This window comes from Stigmatopora argus, chromosome 1 (genome assembly GCF_051989625.1).
Source record: "Stigmatopora argus isolate UIUO_Sarg chromosome 1, RoL_Sarg_1.0, whole genome shotgun sequence".
NCBI classification, from domain to species: domain Eukaryota; kingdom Metazoa; phylum Chordata; class Actinopteri; order Syngnathiformes; family Syngnathidae; genus Stigmatopora; species Stigmatopora argus.
Genome location: NC_135387.1, coordinates 5409850 through 5430132, shown reverse-complemented (window position 1 = coordinate 5430132; position 20283 = coordinate 5409850). Strand labels below are relative to the sequence as shown.

General features: G+C 41.0%; 1 protein-coding gene across 1 annotated transcript in view; it reads left to right on the top strand.

Annotated features, from left to right (window-relative positions):
* Positions 1–19958, top strand: part of LOC144081015 (nuclear pore membrane glycoprotein 210-like) — a 45020-nt gene extending 25062 nt beyond the window's left edge. The window contains exons 24-32 of the mRNA XM_077608415.1: positions 3255–3475; positions 8584–8720; positions 9457–9571; positions 9892–10038; positions 12114–12364; positions 12456–12660; positions 13765–13878; positions 14231–14308; positions 16244–19958. Coding sequence (XP_077464541.1) covers positions 3255–3475; positions 8584–8720; positions 9457–9571; positions 9892–10038; positions 12114–12364; positions 12456–12660; positions 13765–13878; positions 14231–14308; positions 16244–16302 — 1327 coding nt within the window. The 3' untranslated portion in view covers positions 16303–19958. The remainder of the gene's footprint in view (positions 1–3254; positions 3476–8583; positions 8721–9456; positions 9572–9891; positions 10039–12113; positions 12365–12455; positions 12661–13764; positions 13879–14230; positions 14309–16243) is intronic.
* The last annotated feature ends 325 nt before the right edge of the window (positions 19959–20283 follow it).

Sequence of the window (20283 nt, the reverse complement as noted above, 5' to 3'; positions counted from 1 at the left end):
CCGAGACGTCTTCGTACTCAAACAAGTCCAATGGATGAAATGTTTGTTTGCGGAAGGAGATTGAGGCTGGGATAAATGTGCTGTGGGGAAATAACGGGGGGAAAACATGAGCGGGCAGGCAGTTAGATGAAAGGGAGGCCGGCGGCGGCGCTCATGCCGTCACCAAAGGCCTCTCGTCGACTCCACGATAGGAGACCATTGGGCGATCCAACACTAGAGCCAGGGAGATCCTGCTAGTTCCAGTGTGGTGTGATTATTATGTTATGGTTCGCCTCGGTTGCGGAGCAAAGAGGGAGCAAAGCGCAGAAAAGCAGGCAGACAAAAGAAAATGCTGTAAATGTAAAGTTTAATACAAAAAACGCTAACAGAATAAACCTTCCAAACGAAGAAACAAAGTGAACGGCGAAGCACACAGACGGGAAGATGCAACATAACCAGAGAAAGAAAATAATCGCACGGCCTACAGATGAAGACACGGGGTGTAAATTCACAGATAGTAGTTGATGGCAATCACAAACACCTGGGTCATGCAAGGGCAGGACAGCCAGAAAGGACACAGCCTTTTTCTCCAGGTTTGTCTAACTCTGTTTTTGATCGTTTCCCCCTAAAAGTCAATTGGGTCAGGGCAACTGGACCGAACATGAATACAATTAATTTATGTCGAGACCCTGAGTGACTTCACTTTTGGGTGTTTTTTTTCTTGTGTGTCATGTCCACGTGATCGTCCATGAGTGTCACTGGGTCAACACCCAAAAGTGAAGTCACTCAGGGTCTCGACAATAAATTAATTGTACACACACTCCTCAACTTACGAACGCAATTGGTTCCGAGCGATTGTTCATAAGTTGAATTTGTTTGTAAGTTGATTTAGTGCTATATTTTGTATTATAATTTATGTTTAAGGCCTATATAAGTATATTGAAGGTTTATATAAGTGCATTTGTATGTTTAAGGCTTGTATAAGTAACACGCATTGGTTTGTACTGAAAAAAAAAACATTTAATAAAATGGAGAGAATATGTACAGTACTGTAGAGAGAGAGATAGATTTATGTATTAGAAACTGGCCAAAAGAAGCGACCTAATGACGATTGCACAGTTTTCTTCTTTTTTTCATCATAAATGATGCAGTAGCACTGTATGGCATCATTCAATTGATTTGCAAACTTTGTGCAACGTTCAATATTTGGGTCCTGCTGCTCGATCTTTCTGTTTATAAATGGTACTGAATGTGCAACGCTCACCACTCTCACGCGCATCAAGCTTCGTTATTATTGCCACTCGTTTCAAATGAAATGGCTTGCCTCTTCCTTGCAACTCCCTCAATAGAAGCCTTTAGCTTTTTACCAACCATATTCAATATTGGATGCATGAGATATTTAATGATACAAATGAAAAAGGTTCTTTGCACACTGGAGATACATTCACGCACTTCCGCATTGCAACGAAGAAGAAGGTAGATGCTGGGTGAGCTGAGCTCTCACAGCGCCAGGCGTCGGTATTAGCGGCGGAAAGAAGTACTACTCCGAAAAAGACGCGAAATACAAAATTGGACTTGCGAACATTTTTGGACTTAAACGCAATTTGCAGACATGTTCGTATGTACCGTTGTTCGTAAGTTGAATGTTCGTAAGTAGGGGAGCGTCTGTATTCATGTTCGGTCCAGTTGCCCTGACCCAATTGACTTTTAGGGGAAACTGATCAAAAACGGAGTTAGACAAACCTGGAGAAAAAGGCTGTGCTTAAATTTTTCTAACAAGAGGATTTGACAGGTATTTTTTCCTGGATGTACTTTGTTCTGTATAGATACAGGCAGAAAGTCATATCCTTTAAGCCAGAGGTCTCCAAACCGGTCCTCGAGGGCCGCTGTGGGTGCAGGTTTTTGTTCCAACCCATCCAACAGAAACAGTTTAACCAATGAGGTTCCTGCTGAAAAAAGAAGCACCTGACTGCAATCCACTAATTGCACTTCTACGATACCAGATTGGTGGAAAGGTTTCCTCTTACAGGTTGGAACGAAAACCTGCACCCATTGCGGCCCTTTCTGGAATAGTTTGGGGACTACTGCTTTAAGCGGAAGAATATGTGCAAAATACGCTACTACTAATCTTTTGAGATCTTCATTGGAAATACATGTCAAATGCTGTCTGGGTAAAAATGTATTTTTTTCAGGCATTTTATGCTGCTGAGGTGTTATTTTTCAAAGGTGCTAGTTTGTCTTGTCAGACAATGAAAGACAACAGCTGGTGTAACCAAAAAGCTGTATAAGTTGGATTGGATTGGATAACTTTATTCATCTCGTATTCGGGAAATTCCATTGTCACAGTAGCAATAGGGTGAGAATGCAGATACAGGAAAGGCATAGTTACACATAGTTACAAGTTAAGTGATTAATGTAAAAATGAATTACCGTAATTACTCGAATATAACGCGCACTCGAAAATAACACGCAGGTATAACTTTGGGCCAAAAAAATCTGGAAAAACGCAGTACTCGAATATAGTGCGCACCTAAAATTTCCCGCTGACGAAAATCAGAAATCTTACCTTTTTTTCTTCGTTTCACGATTGTTTTGTTCAAACAAATTTATTCATTAGAATCCTTCAAATGAAAAGTTCCTCTCTCTCTTTGTCTGTCCTCTCATACATCTCTTCATTGAGAATCCTATCAACGTCCACGCTTCCTTCATCCACTTCCTCTTCCTCCCACAACACATCATCCGATTGGCTTTACGAGATGACGTAAAATCCGTGCGTCAAAGTGAGTTTGACAATGCTTTTTTCGATCGAAAATTTGTAATTTATTTTAGTTATTGATTATAACACTGAACTGAGAGAGGGTGAACTGAGACGGGTACGAGGCTAGAGGGGGGCAGTGGTGGTCTCGGCTTCACGAGATGACGTCAAATCCGTGCGTCGGCTCTACGAGATGACGTAAAATCCGTGCGTCAAAGTGAGTTTGACAATGCTTTTTTCGATCGAAAATTTGTAATTTATTTTATTCAATTCAATTTCAATTCAATTTATTTGGCAAGAAAAAGCACCAGGCTAAGGGCCATGTAACAAGACACACACAAAAAAAAAAAAAAAAAAAAAAAAAAAAAATTGTTTTTGATTATAACACGCACCCCCAACTATTGGAATTAATTATTTTGCAAAAACCTGCGTGTTATATTCGAGTAATTACGGTAAACTAACATTCAAAGATCTGCTTGTTGTGATCGAATTTTAAAAATGGTTTGCTTGTGCCTGTCAGGCATGATCTGGTGCAGGTCAGCTCTGGCCCTGGTAACCGTACCTGGACAGTGAAGACAGTCAACATAGGCCTTACGCTGCTGTCTGTGCATGACAATGAAAACACAGTTGTGGCAGATTACATTCCACTTCCTGTGGAGTATGCCATCCAGCCAGAAGAGTTTCAGACAGTGGCGGTGGGCTTCGTCATTTGTTTTACTACTCAACTGGCCACTCAGCAAGGTGAGAGACTTGCAATAGCCGCTGAAATGTTATTAATCATCATCAATTTTAGTCTAAGGTTTTGGTTAGTACATTATGTTTTAACAGAAACCTGGTTAAGTCAGGATAACAGCATGGTAGTTATGAGTCCACCCCCAGAAACATTAGTTGCTTTAGTGCGACATGATATGATTGGTTTTAAATGCATGAATGTATGAATACATTGCAGTGGCGGTCCGTGCATTTTCTGGTAGCGCCTTCAACGTATCAATCCAACCCTCAAAAACTATTTTATGGCTATAAAACCTCTACTGCAGCTACAGCTGCGACACATAAAAATAATCAATAAATCAATGCACAAAAATGGGGTAAAATCCACTTCCTAGCAGCATTTCATGATTAAATACAAATACTGGAGCTTTTCAGACATTAAAACCAGGCCAGGGGGGTGATTTTCCCAGGAAGAGACAGCGATAAACGTCAATGGAGCTTTTCAGATATCAGAACCGGGCCCACAATTGAAATATTATTTAGGAATATAGCCATATTATACTCACCAACAATCCTTTTTAACTGTAAACAATATCCATCCTCCTTTCTTTCTTCCTTCTTTTCTATCGCCATCGAAGCTAATGATGAAAGTCGAGCCTGTCCTGTCATATTTCCGGCATTGTCCGTCTTGAAAATGGCTTTAAATCAACACAACAATATATTTGCTTGTGCAGCTAAGTTAGCGCACTGAAAGTGGCGCAAACACCCTTTTCTCGGCTGTAACAGGCTTGCTAGCTTCAGAGTTGACCGCCCTTTCTTAATGATGTCCATTCTTTTCTGTAAAAGTCTGTCTGGAAAATAGCTTTGTGAGCAAATCTGCAACCAAATCCATTTGTTTTTGCCTCTGTCGGCCATTGTGGGTGGAGTTTGCGATCTCTGGCTGCCTCACTATGGCTTTGGCCCGCCTACTCTCTATAGCTAGCCAATCATAGTTGGTGAAAGCAATGACGTATTCCAGCCAGCAAAATGCCAATGGCTGCGAAAAAGCATTGTGGGGTTGCCAACTCGAAATCTGATTGGTTAAAAGCAACAGTCTTGTTTAATGCATCAGAGCCCGCAGAACTGATTGTGAAGGCTTTGAGGCAGATTTCTGATCCTGGCAACAAATAATGGCTGAAATGTGATTGGTTAAATGCTTCAATATGAAAATACGCATCTGGAAGCAGTGCAACCAGGGGGAAAAGCAATGAAAGGAAGCTAACAGACCATTTGGAATAATAAGTATTGATGGACAAAATATAATATGATTCAGATATTTCTTAGGCCAGCAGAGAAGGCCTTGAAGGCCCTAATGGCCCGCCACTGATACATTGTCATAAAGGTAAAACAATTTATAGACCACCCAAATACGATGGAAGGCTTTTGATGCATTTGCTCGGAGAGTGACTTTAACATTTATTTTGATAATCCCGAAAAAGGATGTGCATATATATATATATATATATATATATATATATATATATATATATATATATATATATATGCCATAGCAGGGGACAGTTATTGAATCTGATAGACTAATTCCTCTTTTTTCGCGGCGAATGTCGAAATCGCGAAGTAGGATCACATCTATTATTAGTATATACCACACTACGTGTTCGCCCCTATATAAAAATTAGAGTACACAAGTATAATTATCTAGAAGTGTATATATTAAATACAAGCAGGGGGGCCCGGCTTCGCTGGTTCCACCTGCTTGTTTAGAACCAAAAGACAATTGTTGCGCTATTAAAAAAAAATCTGTTCTGACAAATGGGTTAGATGAGAAAGGAAAATTTCCGTTACACGCATAACACAGCAAACATGTATACAATTATGGACAGAATAATTTCAGCACTTCAAATCAATCAAACAAAATGTACAGATATGATATGACAAGCAATTCAGCAGTTAAATTCAATTAAACCAAAGCATCAGTAGGATACCAAAACAGCCCAAGCAGCGGTCGCTGATTCAGCCATTTGGCCAATGCGAATAGCACACAGTTCCTCAGTCTCATCAGCCCGAGCAGCTGTTATAGCCTTAGCGGCTCTTCGCCGGCCACTTCTACGCTGAGCGTAAGTCTGACCAACCCCAGTAACTGAAGTAGCCGAAGACTTTTTGCACGGCAACGCTCTCGTAACATAACATAAACAAGTTTGAATAAACTTGGATTACGATGCAGAAACACTCAAAAATAAGTTTAAACTAACCTCACACTAAACTTAATTCTAATTTTGTTTTAAATTTTGATACCTTTCTTCTCCCGGGTTGGCTCTATTTGCCCCGCCTCCACCCTGACTTTCAGATGCAACCTATCGATTGTTTGGTTTTGTATTCCCTTCAAAATATTCCCAAAACAATGCACACAAATGTCCCCACAATAGGATAACGCACGACCACTTGCCAACGAGAAGTAGTAGATACGCCATTCGCACTGACTAACGGGGAGAAAAAAACACTGTAAAAATGCAACGCTCAGCCCAGTGCTCGCAGACAAATTACACGAGGGAATTGTGACCAGAGAGACATTACACAAGGGAGTTGCGGAGAGAGAGACAGTGCCCATGATGTTCTTATGAGCAGCCTCTCGCGTCCGCTGTCTGCTCGTATATCAAAATTTGTCTCGTATCTCAAATTGCTCGTATGTCGGGGCACTCGTATGTCGAGGTACCACTGTATTTAAGCAATGTTTGGGTGTTAATTTTGGTAAAACATTATAAACCAAAATGAAAATGTGACGAAAATAAATACTCACACAATAGCGGTGCTGTTGCGTAGTTCATACAACTAACTTAAACCACCACAAGAGAGCAGCAAGCTAACATATTTCAGGTCAGGCATACTCATCGATAATACTTGCAAATGCTCAAAGCTTCAGTTTACACACTTAGAGAAGGTAAAGAAATCCAATCACTCCTCTATTAGGATTCAACAGCCATTTCTGGCTACCATAATGTCAACTCTATACGATGCACGGTTTGGATCCGACAGCCGTTTCTGGCCACCATAATGTCACCTCTCTACGATGCAGGGTTTGGACAAAAGTAGGGTGAGAATGTTAACATTAAACATATACCCATCCATAATTCACGCTTTATCTATTCCTGCTCCCGAAACACTTTTTTTCGTGATGGAAAGACTCGGTGAGACACGACGGTGCTGGACGCACTGACCCAAGACGCCTTTCCACGTCATTTACAAACGTCATTTTAGAAAGAATTTCCGCCAGCGAGTTTCCAAGTGCACACACATCCATCATCACATGGATGATGGATCCATCACGCTTTATAAGGATTAGAGAATAGATAAAGCGTAATTTATGGATGGGTGGATGTTTTATAACTCCCGTCACGACAAAAAAAAAAGTGTTCCAGGAGCACCTAGAAACTCGCTGGCGGACCAATCAGCCACGCGGTGCGTTTAGGGCACATCATGTAAAAACACTGATTCATACATCAACTCTTCTTTCAGCTGTAACAAATAAAAGTTGAGTTTACACACTTAGAGAATGTGAAGAAATTCAATCACTCGCCTATTAGGATCCGACAGCCATTTCTGGCCACCGTGAAAATAATTTCAACTCTCTACGTTGCACGGTTTAGACAAACGTAGCAAGAGAATCTTAACATACACACACACATACACCCATAAATCACGCTTTATAAGGAATATAGATAACAATTAAAAAATAAGCATATGAAAAAACTATATACATTCCCATTGGTACGTGCTCTTTTCTTGAACCCCCTTTCACATCATGCCTTTTCTATAGACAAATAGCATGTTGGGAAGAAATGTACACTGACAGTCACGCTTTCAGGGTCATACAGCGACATCTACAAAATTTTGAATTTAGTGCATACACAAGGCACACTGATTGATTGGGCGCCCGTTCATTTAGAGAACATTTTAGACTTTTAAGTGTGCCCTATAGAGGCAAAAATATGTTATGTCTGTGGTTACACTAACTTCCTGTGTCAAAAGATAGACTATAAAATACTACTGGTGGTCAACAAAATACTTAATGCCATTGGAGCAAAATACATGCTTGATTTGTTTGACTCATATGGCTAACGGGTCTGCTGGTTGTCCCAAGAGTAAAGCAGGATGAGCAGAGCTATATGCCTTTTTCTCCTCTTCTCTTTTTCAACTGTTTGTTTTTAACTGTCCTGATTATTTAATGTGACTTTTACGTGTTATATTATCTGTGTGTGGGTATTTTCATGTGATCTTTGAATTACCTTTGTTAGGTATTGGTTCTTTGGTGGTTTAGTTTGGTGTTTGTGTTACGTAAAGTGTGGCATCATGGGACTTAGTTGGACCCAAATGCAGGGAAGCAATTAAGGGACGAGGGTGTGGACTGCCCTAACAAAACTTTAATCATTGATGCAGGAAGGGAATCAAGAAAATAACAAGGACTTTAGAAATATATAACAAAATAAAACCTGACGTGGAAAGACATGGGGGAACGAGGAACAAAGAACATGGCATGAAACAAACAAGGTAGACGATCCCACAGGGACTAACGAACACACTGGGTATAAATGGACAGACAAGGGTTGATTACAAAGTACACACACCTGATCACATGAGGGAAGGGAAACCATGAGGGACACAATTTGCAAAAAGTTTATCAAACCAACCAAAACCCCAACTAACCCTAACAGTTTGTTATTCTTGGCGCTTTTCTTTTGTGACTTGTCCTTGTGATTACCTATTGATTTCACCTGTTGTTTCCCGCTCCTGGTGCATTTCCTGCTTGCTGCTTCTCGTGTCATCCAGGTGTTTCTGATTATTTTATCAATCCCAGCTAACAGTGCACAAGGCAGGGGTCACCCAGAATTGGTGGCCAGCCAATCGCAGGGCAAATAGAGATGTACAACAATTCATGCTCACACTCATACCTTGGGGCAATTTAGAGTTTTCAACCAGGATACCCAGCATGGTTGTGGGATGTCAGAGGTAATTAAAGAATGTTAATTAAAGAAAACCTTAGATTACTTCACTCCCCTGTGTCCACCTCTTTCCCTGCACACCTCATCACAACCTAAATTTGTTCATTTGTTCTATCTAAATGATTTGCCTTGCCTTGGTAGGAGACCATGGAACTTGGAGCTCCTCATCTAACGCCACGCTGCAGGTAGACGCCAAAACTGGTGCAGCTGTAGCCAGAGACTATGGGACTGCTACCGTGTACTATGAGATACCTGGTGTTTTAAAATCATACAGAGAGGTACAGTATAATGTCAGAATTTAGCTACTAATGTAATTTATTATAATTTAGTATTATAATTAATCCTAAAATATAGTGTTTTATTCTACCTCCGACAGTCATGGTTTTGCTGAACAAGTAAGTGCAAACCACTGATTTTGAGCTGCTTTTCCATATTAACTTCTGGTTGCATTTTAGTACAGATTAATATCTTGACGTTGTATACAAATTTTGCTTGTAATTTCAAATCCAATAAGGTAATGTTTTGTACAAAAAAGGATAAGAATCGATGTCCCAATATTTTGAACCTTGGGTTTTACTTGTTTGTATCTCTTATGTGGAATAAGTTGTCATTGAGCGGGCCGGCGGCCAAGTGGTTACCGCGTCGGTCTTCATTGTGTGGAGTTGGCATTTTCTCCCGGGCTTGAGTGAGTTTTCTCCGGGTACTCCATTTTCCTCCGACATCCCCGAAAACATGCAGAGTAGGTTGGTTGAACATTCTAAATTGCCCCTAGGTATGAGTGTGAGCGCGATTGGTTGACTCTCCTTGTGCTTGCGATTGGGTGGCCACCGATTTAGGGTGTGCCCTGCCTGGAGCCTGTAGTTAGCTGGGATAAGATCCAGCATGCCCCATGACCCTTGTGAGGATAAGCGGTTCAGAAAATGACTGAATGAGTTGTCATTGAGTTAGCTTCTGGCAGCACCTGAATAGGGTTAGGGTTTTCTTTAATTGAATGTGTTTTTTTCTGCTGATTAGGTCAAAGTGGAATCATCTACAAAGACAGCTGCAATCGCAGAAGCCTTGCCAGTTAGAATTGGAAAGCAGACTAGAGTACTACTCATAAACAAAGGAGAAGGAACAAATCTAATCGGTATGAAGCAGCTCATCATTTCTCACCAACAAACACAAGCATGACTGAATGTTTATGTAAAAACTTGAACAACATTCCCTTCACCTCTCCCACTCCCTACTTTGAACCTTGTGCCACTCAAAACCAATTGAAATGACAGACTTCTCTCAGTTTAGCATGACATTTGAATTCAGAATGTATCAATAGTGAGGAGTGTTTAATAACTCACTGAAATGCTTTCTGCGTAGCTCATTTCACATTTCCATTCTATACATGTAATTTTGTTAAAAAAAAAAAGTGGATTTAACCCAACGCTTATACCAGCGAATGATACCCTACAGGAACGTGCACCTCTACCCAGAGAGAAGCCATAGAACAACTGCAACCAGAAACCTCTGTCATCTGTCAACTCAGTTTTACCAGCCATGCTGTTAATTTCCCTGCTCGCAGCATCTTTAAAACACATATCAGCTTTGATCCAAACACTGGTATGTCTCGATGGATTTTCATTCCCATGAGCACTACGGAATTTGATTAGGCCATGTAACCTTGCGTTTTTAGAAATATATATAAATCTGATGATTCACTGTCCCCTTAGTCATTCTGTGTTTTGATATCTGTGACATAGATTTGTGGAACAAGGTTGTCGCAAAACAAACATGGGCACCGTAGTCATGCTCCATGACAAGAGGCAGGTGTATACTGTTTACAGGCTATAATCAGTGGCGGGCGGTGCATTTTCTGCTAGCGCCTTCAACGTATCAATCTAACCCTCAAAAACTATTTTATGGCTATAAAACCTCTACTGCAGCTACAGCTGCGACACATAAGAAATAATCAATAAATTAATGCACAAAAATGGGGTAAAATCCACTTCCTAGCAGCATTTCATGATTAAATACAAATACTGGAGCTTTTCAGACATTAAAACCAGGCCAGGGGGTGATTTTCCCGGGAAAAGACAGCGATGAACGTCAATAGCGTACGGGCAAACATTGCCCGAAAATGGGGTAAAATCCAGCCAAAAACAGCATTTATTGATTAAATACAAATACTGGAGCTTTTTAGACATCAGAACCGGGCCCGGAGTATCATTTCCCCGGTAAAAAGACAGCGATGAACGTCGATACGTCCATACGTGAAATGACAAAAAATGCTAAAATACTAAAATTAGGTAAAATCCACTTCCTAGCATCATTTATTGATTGAATACAAATACTGGAGCTTTTGAGACATTACAACGAGGCCAGGGGGGTGATTTTTCCCGGGAAAAGACAGCGATGGAAGTCAATGGTGAAACACCAAAAATTAAACTGGGGTAAAATCCACTTCCTAGCAGCATTTTGTGATTAAATACAAACACTGGAGCTTAAATACAAACACTGGAGCTTTTCAGATATCAGAACTTGGCCCACAATTGAAATATTATTTAGGAATATAGCCATATTTGTAATTTTACTCACCAAAAATCCTTTTTACACAATATCCATCCTCCTTTCTTTCTTCCTTCTTTCCTATCGCCATCGAAGCTAATGATGAAAGTCGAGCCTGTCCTGTTATATTTACGGCATAGTCCATTTTGAAAATGGCATTAAATCAACACAACAATATACTATTTGCTTGTGGAGCTAAGTTAGCACGCTGAAAGTGCCCCACACACCATTTTCCCGGCTGTAACAGGCTTGCTAGCTTCGGAGTTGACCGCCCTTTCTTAATGATGTCCATTTTTTTCCTGAAAAAGTCCGTCTAGAAAATAGCTTTGTGAGCAAACAGAATCTATTTGTTTTTGCTTCTGTCGGCCATAGTGGGTGGAGTTTGCGATCTCGGCTGCCTGGGTACTGCTTTGGCCCGCCTACTAGCCAATCATAGTTTGTGAAAGCAATGACATGTCCCAGCCAGCAAAATGCTAACGACTATGAACAATCATTGTGGGGTTGCCAACTCGAAATCTGATTGGTTAAAAGCAACAGTCTAGTTTAATGCAGCAGAGCCCGCAAGAACTGATTGTGCAGGCTTTGAGGCAGATCTGATCTGGCAACAAATAATGGCTGAAATGTGATTGGTTAAATGCTTCAATATGAAAACACACATCTGGAAGCAGTGCAACCAGGGGGAAAAGCAATGAAAGGAAGCTAACAGACCATTTGGAATAATAAGTACGTATTGATGGACAAAATATAATATGATTCAGATATTTCTTAGGCCAGCAGAGAAGGCCTTGAAGGCCCTGACAGCCCGCCACTGCCTATAATTAATATCTGCACAGCCAGAGGAGTGTATTTAACACCCCCCATAAAGAGTGGTCGGTAGATGAATTGAGGTGCTGAGGCAACCTAATGCCAAAAGCTTCTTGTGTTTTGGACTCCTCTGAGGGAATTCACAACATGGTCAAGGCTACACCCACTCTGTTAATTCCAAGTGAGGTTTTAATGGGAAAATAGGAATTTGACAGAGATGCAAAGATTACAACATTTGGTCGAGGCACACTTGCTAAAATATTAGTTAAAACCAATGTTCCCACAATGAACTGTCATCATCAATCTTTTTTTTTGTCTTGCCACAGGCTTTTACACATGTTCCATGAACTTTCAGCCAATGGCAGACCAGCTGACCAGATTTATAAGCATGCCCATGCCCAACCTGCTAGTAAAAGCAGGCCTGAAGGATGCCTCCTTTTCAGGGGAGCAGATCAGCGTCAGACTGCCTATAGAACTCGGCCTCTATTGTGACCTGACTGAGCTAATCCTCTCCACCCTGCACCCATCGGCAGAGCTTACGGTTTTTGGTCCTGCTGCTGCACTAGCTGGCATGGAAGTCAGTGGCAATAGCATTTTCTCTCTTGTATAATGATACCTTGTTCTGTGTAAGGAAAACTAATATAGAAAAACAACCTTCTGTATGTTAGGTGGTCTCCAGTTCTCCTGACATTGGTATTCAAACAATCGAGGCAAACAGCAGCCCTGCACCTCACTTGAAGTTAAGCATCCAGGCCTTCCATCTCCGAGCAACTGCCTCTGCTTCTGTCACCATTAACAGCACCTTCTTGGGTCAGAGTCTCATGATCCCAATCACCTTGATACACGTCGCTGAATTGAGTGCCTACACGCAAGGTCAGTGGTCCTCTTTGGGTTAATGGCTAGTCACAATGAGGCCGTCTCCTAAAAATGATTCAATCGGAGTAATTTTTTAACACCTCATGAATGCTAATTCTTTAACGCACTGTTTCGACGAGATGGCTGTGTTCTAATGGCCCGTTCATTATGCTGGCTCTGACTGAATAAACAAAGTAACCCATTACAGTTTTCCGTGCACACCACTGCGCTCTCTGTTCGGTCGATGCCGGAATTGCATGTGAATGCATCATGCCCTACAGTTTTACTATGCCACACACATTTTTCTTAAAACATTCTTCTCAGCTCAGGTGGTATGTACATGCAAATGTTTTTCAACATTTCTGACGGCCAATTAGAAAATGCAGCCTGGTGGGTTCCGAATGGATGGAGGGTGAAATGGGACAAATGGGAAAATGAATACTTCCCGTACAGCGAAATATACGTAACGTCAACTGGGAGCCATGCTAATCTCACTCCACATAAGTGGCGTGAGGTTCATGTTTGGAGAGGCACAGTCAGATTTTCCTCGTCTCACAGTTGCCCCGTATGGTGAGGCAAGAGCCTCATTATGCATTTGTGCAAAGCAGTTAAATGACGTTTAGCACAAGAATACATTACACACCAATTATATTAATACAAAACAACGCAGACCAATGATGCAGGAGGAAAAGAGGGAGCTGATATTGACATGATAATGTCATTGGAACACGACAGTCTGCTGACTTTATCATTCAGGCGGTGGCTTCGCTTTGTGTTTTTGCTTTCTGTTTTCAACATCACAGTAAGAACGTGAGGCTTTCCTATACACAATCATTGCATTTTGGTATCTGAGCATTACCGTGTAAATGGGGCCTGAGTTACAATTTGCTATTGTTGAGGACTTTTGTAGTATCAGTATCATGTCAGATTATTTTTTTGTATCTATGAAGGATTTTACTAATTGGGTTGCTACAGCTTGCAAAATCCTGATTCCATTGCATTACTGAAGCACTACATTGTGCTGTAGTTAATAAATTGTACTTTGCTGTTGATATTCCCACCCTTTTAAATAGAAAAGCCTATAAAAAAATAGGCTGTGATTTAACCTGAACTCTTCTATAGCAGCTGCCGCACCACTTGTAAACAAAGAGGGGGAAATTCCACTAGATGACTCCTACCATCTGATGCTGATCACTTTGTTCGCCACGCTAGCATGTGCATCCATCATCTACATTGGTAGGGTGCCAGTTATTACTATTATATCTGTGTTTGTTTAATATTATTGAAAAACAGTGTCTAACTCATTTGAGATCACAATTTTTCTTGAATTTGGGAGAATTTATTTTGCCCAGAATACAAAACAAAGAGCAAATTGTGAGAATCCCGTCCGGATTTCTGTGGATACAATTGTGTCATGTGGAGCGGCATAGATCAGTGGTGCAGTGTTGGTTGCTCCTGATGCTAACTTATCAGTAGGTGGATAAGGAAGTAATGTAAAGTGCTCTGAAGTACCTTGACGTTAGAAAAGTATAAACCAATTTACCATGATGCTCCACACTTAACCACTAACCTTCTTTGCCTCCCACAGTCCTCCACTCATTGTTCCTTCGCACGCAGCAAACATACCCTCTAACCTTTGTCCTGAGGACACCTCTACCTGCTGATGGTAGGAAACCATTTTAGAGTTCTCAACTCATCTCATTTTCTGAACCGCTTTATCCTTACTAGAGTCACGGGGGTGCTGGAGCCTATCTCAGCTGCCTTTGGGCCAGAGGCAGGGGACACCCTGAATTGTTGATTGTTGGCCAGCCAATTGCAAGGCACAAGGAGACAAACAACCATTCACGCTCACACTCATACCTATGGGCATTTTAGAATGTCCAATCAACCTACCATGCATGTCTTCGGAATGTGGGAGGAAACCGGAGTACCTGGAGAAAACCCACGCATGCCCGGGGAGAACATGCAAACTCCATACAGGTGGACCCAGGTCTCCCACTGTGAAGCCGATGCGCTAACCACTCAGCCGCCGGTCCGCCCCGTTTTAGAGTTTAATCCTGTTAAAAAGCAACAAATACTGCTGCAAGAGAAAGTAAATCCTTTTGGTAGGGGCAATACCAATGTGACGGTATGAAGTGTGATCTCATAACAAGACATAGATGCTCCTCTAAATAGTAATGCCATGATTATTACAGAATACATTTCGAACGGGCCAATTACCCTTTTTTTCCAGACCGAAAAATTGTACTATTATTAATCATTCATTCCTTCATTCATTCATTTTCTGAACCACTTATCCTCATTAGGCTTGGTGCTTGAGCCTATCCCAGCTGACTTTGAGTACGAGGCGGGGGAGACCCTGAATTTGTGGCCAACCAATCACAGGGCATGGGGAGACAGACAACCATTCACGCTCACACTCATAACTAGGGTTAATTTAGACTTTCCAACCAACCCACATGCACGTTTTTGGAATGTGGGAGGAAACCGGAATACACAGAGAAAACCCATGCAACCCCAGAACTTTGAGGCCGATGCACTAACCACTCAAATTAAATGCAACCTTCTGTGGTGCCTATTATTATATTTTTACATTTAGTAAATACTTCATGTTTCAAGTCGATTCAGAAATACAGCATTTTTTTGCCCACGCATCACATTATACGATGTTAATAAATAATGACACCAAATTTCTACTCCAATAAAATGATTTAGAGCGGGGGGTTGTCGCATACATTTTTTTTCTGGGCGGCCCGGCGGATGAGTGGTTAGCACGTTGGCCTCACAGTAGGGGCGCTGGGTTCAAATCCAGGTCGGTCCACCTGTGTGGAGTTTGCATGTTCTCCCCGGGCCTGCGTGGGCTTTCTCCGGGTATTCCGGTTTCCTCCCACATTCCAAAGAAATACATGGTAGGCTGATTGGACTCTCTAAATTGCCCCTAGGTATGAGTGCGAGCATGAATGGTTGTTTGTCTCCTTGTGCCCTGCGATTGGCTGGCCATCAATTCAGGGTGTCCCCCGCCTCTGGCCAGAAGTCAGCTGTGATAGGCTCCAGCACCACGCGACCCTAGTGAGGATAAAGCGGCTCAGAAAATGAGACATGAGATGAGACATTTTTTTCTTTGCGATTCTCATCAATGGTCTCTTTTGCATTTCAAAACTGAGTCAGTAAATCGAAACATCCATTTTTCTGGATCCTAGATTAAGATTCTATGAAGATTTTGATTTTTTTCCCAGCATCCATAACACCTCTTTGTTAACAACACTTAAAAATAGTCTTAGGAAAAAGGCTTCAAATGGTTTCAAAAAACAATGCAATTATAAAATTTTCTATAACCTGGTGTGGAGATCTGATCGCATTTCATCATTAATGTACATAGGCATGTAAGTCATTCCAAATTTGCATGTTTTTTCTCGCGATGTTACAATTAAGTGTAGATTTTCTCAGTTATAGGCTTGAATTGAACCAAACAGGTGTCTGTCAACAATCAGTCTAATAAAATGTGCTGTTGAATTCAGCGCTTTCAATTATTAATAGCAAAGCGTGCTGTGCAACTTTGACATGATGGCTGACTCTCCTTCTGGCTCTTCCTCACCCCCAGATTCCTCGGTGATTCCAGACAGAAAACACCGGGTCCGCCTCTGGTCTGTGAACTACTAGTGTTGACAAATCCCTTTTTATGGTCTCTCCTGTCCCACAGCGGGTTAATATTGAAAATACCTACCTCATCCCCTTTAGGATGAAAGATGGGGATCTAAATGCAAAAATATTAGATTAGATTAAACTTTATTCATTCCGTAATTGGGAAATTCACATTGTTGCAGTAGCAAGAAGGTGAAAACACACACAGGAAAAGACATTGTAGACTTAAATACAATAGATAATAAATAAGTTTAATTTCATTTCATTTTCTGAACGGAGGCGTGGCGGCCGCTGGAGCCTGACTTCAGGCCAGAGGCGGGGGACATCCTGAATTGGTGGCCAGCCGATCACAGGGCACAAGGAGACGGACAACCATGCACACTTACACCCATACCTAGGGGCAATTTAGAGTGTCCAATCAGCCTACCATGCATGTCTTTGGAATGTGGAATGAAACAGGAGTACCCAGATAAAACCAACGCAGGCCCGAACATACAAACTCCACACTGACCTAGTTATGAACCCAGGACCCCAGAGTTGTGAGGCGGACACGCTAACCACTCAAGCCGCCACTATAAAATTGTATTTTATTATTTATAAATAATGTGTATCTTAAGTAACTTTCTTAACTTGTTTGACATCTACTTGAAAGGTTTTAAAATCTTAACTCATTTACAGCCCCTGCAAGTGATCGACATTCACATTCTGTCCCACTGGCAACCTTGTTGCCAAAGTTTCTCTTTTATTATCATTCAATAAAAATTCTGAAAGGTACTCATGCAATCATTTTGAATTTAATGCTAGTAGACAATTAGATTTAAATAATAATAATAATAATACAGACGCTCCCCTACTTACGAACGAGTTAGGTTCCGAGCGATTGTTCATAAGTTGAATTTGTTTGTAAGTTGATTCAGTGCTATATTTTGTATTATAATTTATGTTTAAGGCCTATATAAGTATATTGAAGGTTTATATAAGTGCACTTGTATGTTTAAGGCTTGTATAAGTAACACGCATTGGTTTGTACTGAAAAAAACATTTAATAAAATGGAGAGAATATGTACAGTACTGTATAGAGAGAGAGAAAGAGATTTATGTATTAGAAACTGGCCGAAAGAAGCGATCTAACGACGATTGCACAGTTTTCTTCTTTTTTTCATCATAAATGATGCGGTAGCACTGTATGGCATCATTCAATTGATTTGCAAACTTTGTGCAACGTTCAATATTTGGGTCCTGCTGCTTGATCTTTGTTTATAAATGGTACTGACGGTCGAACGATTCAAGTTGTTATATGTGCAACGCTCATCACTCTCACGCGCATCAAGCTTCGTTATTATTGCCACTCGTTTCAAATGAAATGGCTTGCCTCTTCCTTACAACTCCCTCAATAGAAGCCTTTCACTTTTTACCAACCATATTCAATAATGGATGCACGAGATATTTAATGATACAAATGAAAAAGGTTTTTTGCGCACTGGAGATACGTCACGCACTTCCACATTGCAACGAAGAAGGTAGATGCTGGGTGAGCTGAGCCCTCACAGCGCCAGGCGTATTAGCGGCGGAAAGAAGCACTACTCGGAAAAAAATACAAAATTGGACTTACGAACATTTTTCGACTTAAACGCAATTTGCAGACTTGTTCGTATGTACCGTTGTTCGTAAATTGAATGTTCGTAAGTAGGGGAGCGTCTGTAATAATTATAATAATGTATCACAAATTTTTATAATATTATTCCTGCATTTCGAACAGAAAAGACTAAGGCTAAAAAACTACAAACTAATGTTAGCAATGATCATCTAAACATACATATGGAATCAACAACCTATCTGTATTTTCCGGACTAAATATAACACTTTTTTTGTAGTTTGGCTGGGCCTGCGACTTATACTCAATGCCAACTTTTAAAATTCATTCAACAGTCTTTAATACCCCCTAAGCCCTTTTAAAATGATAAAAGTATACAAATTTTGAATGGAACATGTATGCAAATACAAGTATGTATGCAAGAAAAGAAAAGAAAATTATTAAGCCATTAAAATGAATAAAAACTGCTATTTTCCAATGGTGTGAAATTGGATATGGCAGCTGAGTAAATGTACGTCCAACACAAATGTAATCACACATCTTAAAATTATGTAAGTAACCCAAGAAACAACTCCATGACAAATGTTGGTCGAAGGCACACAAATCTTGAACTGAACTCATCGCCTTCCAGAGGTCCATGGTCCCAGAAAGACTACCCACAAAAGGTGTCACGCTCATACTCTGCCGTTGGCCGCTACTCTAAATGGGGCAGCGTTTGGGTCTGCCTCCAGCGCCCCGTTTTCAGGTCAGGCTTCCACCGGGCTCCCCTGTCATGATGGCTGCCACCCTGCACAAGCTTGCTTTTGTCTGCCTACAGCATGCTAACCTCATTTTCAGCATCACGGAAACGCTGCTTCCTGCTAAGGAATGGGAGGCCAGCTAAGTTTCGAAAAATAGCCCATGGCAATATCACGACAATAAAATACTGTATACAGGTAGTGAATTTATGTTTCAGAAAAGGGTTGACTTTGTTTAATGTTTCATTACTTGGTTGTTTTTTTTTGTATTTTGGAACAAAAAGTTTGCCATCAAAGCTTGGTAACCTAAATACTTCATGTTGAAGCATTTATAACTACGTAGTACCATTCTATCTCCAATAAGTTTGTGATGTTTGTGATTGTTCTTTTCCCTACAAAACTCAATCATGGCAAATTGTTCTTTTCGATACAAAACTCAATTATGGCAAAATGAAAAGCTGTGTTTTGGCATAACTTCCACATGCATGCACAGCTGACATGAAATGGTACAACAGTTATGTTGTTCTGCAATAGTTGCTTCTTTCCCAGGGGAGGTATGACACCGGAAAGGTAAATAATGATCGTAGTTAACTCATGGTTGAGAGAGCCGTTTATAAGGAAGTTTATCCTTATAATGTTTGTGTAGACACAGCAGAGGCCCAGCGGTATTCTTACTGGAGTACCTTTTAGTTAAGTATGCGAAAATGGATCCCCCAAGGAGCTACTTGCTTGAGACTGGTTCTGAATGAAAAGTCTCAGTAAAAATTTGAAAAATACCCAATCATTTTGAAGAAACTGCAATTTAATTCACTGCAGAATGTGGCTGCATAAAAGTAAGCGTACAATACATCTAGGACTTTTGAGGGCAGCCATCTCAGCAAAACCAGAATGACATTCAATTTACTCTCACCACACAGTTTGCATAAAGTCCAACCTGTCACTGAGTCAAGCTGGAAGGCGAGATCTCAGGTGAATTCCTAAAGGCACTATTGGCTAAAAGTGGATCAGTGGCCCCCTCACCTTTTCAGGGCCAGATAGTTTTGCCAAGCAGGGTTTACTATAAGATAGAGGTTGTGATTTTGAATCCTGACCAAATAAGACACACTTTCTTCTGGATTTTGTTCCGGAAACTCACTCACCAGATGTTTATTTTTGATGGATATGAAATATTTCCCATATGACACACAGTAATTATATTTTTGGTAATTGCATTGTTCTGGGCGGCCTGGCGGGCGAGTGGTTGGCACATCAGCCTCACAGTTCTGCAGTTGGGGGTTCGATCCTAGGTGGATCCTCACTGTGGAGGTTGCATGTTCTCCCCAGGCTTGCGTGGGTTCTCTGTTCTCCGGTTTCCTCCTACATTCCAAAAACATGCAGGGTAGGCTGGTTGAACACTCCAAATTGCCACCAGGTATGAGTGTGAGTGAATGGTTGTCTGTCTCCTTGTGCCCTGCGATCGGCTGGTTACCAATTCAGGTTGTCCCCTGGCTGGTTACCAATTCAGGATGTGCCCCGCCTGGTACCCAAAGTCAGCTGCGCCATCTTTGAGGATATGAACGCATTGTTCTGGCTATTTGCAAAAAAAGTAAAAAATAAACACTTGGAATGAAGTTCTGGCTTTGGAAAATCAGCCCTGAAAAAAATGTTGACTGCTGTTTGCATGTGTGA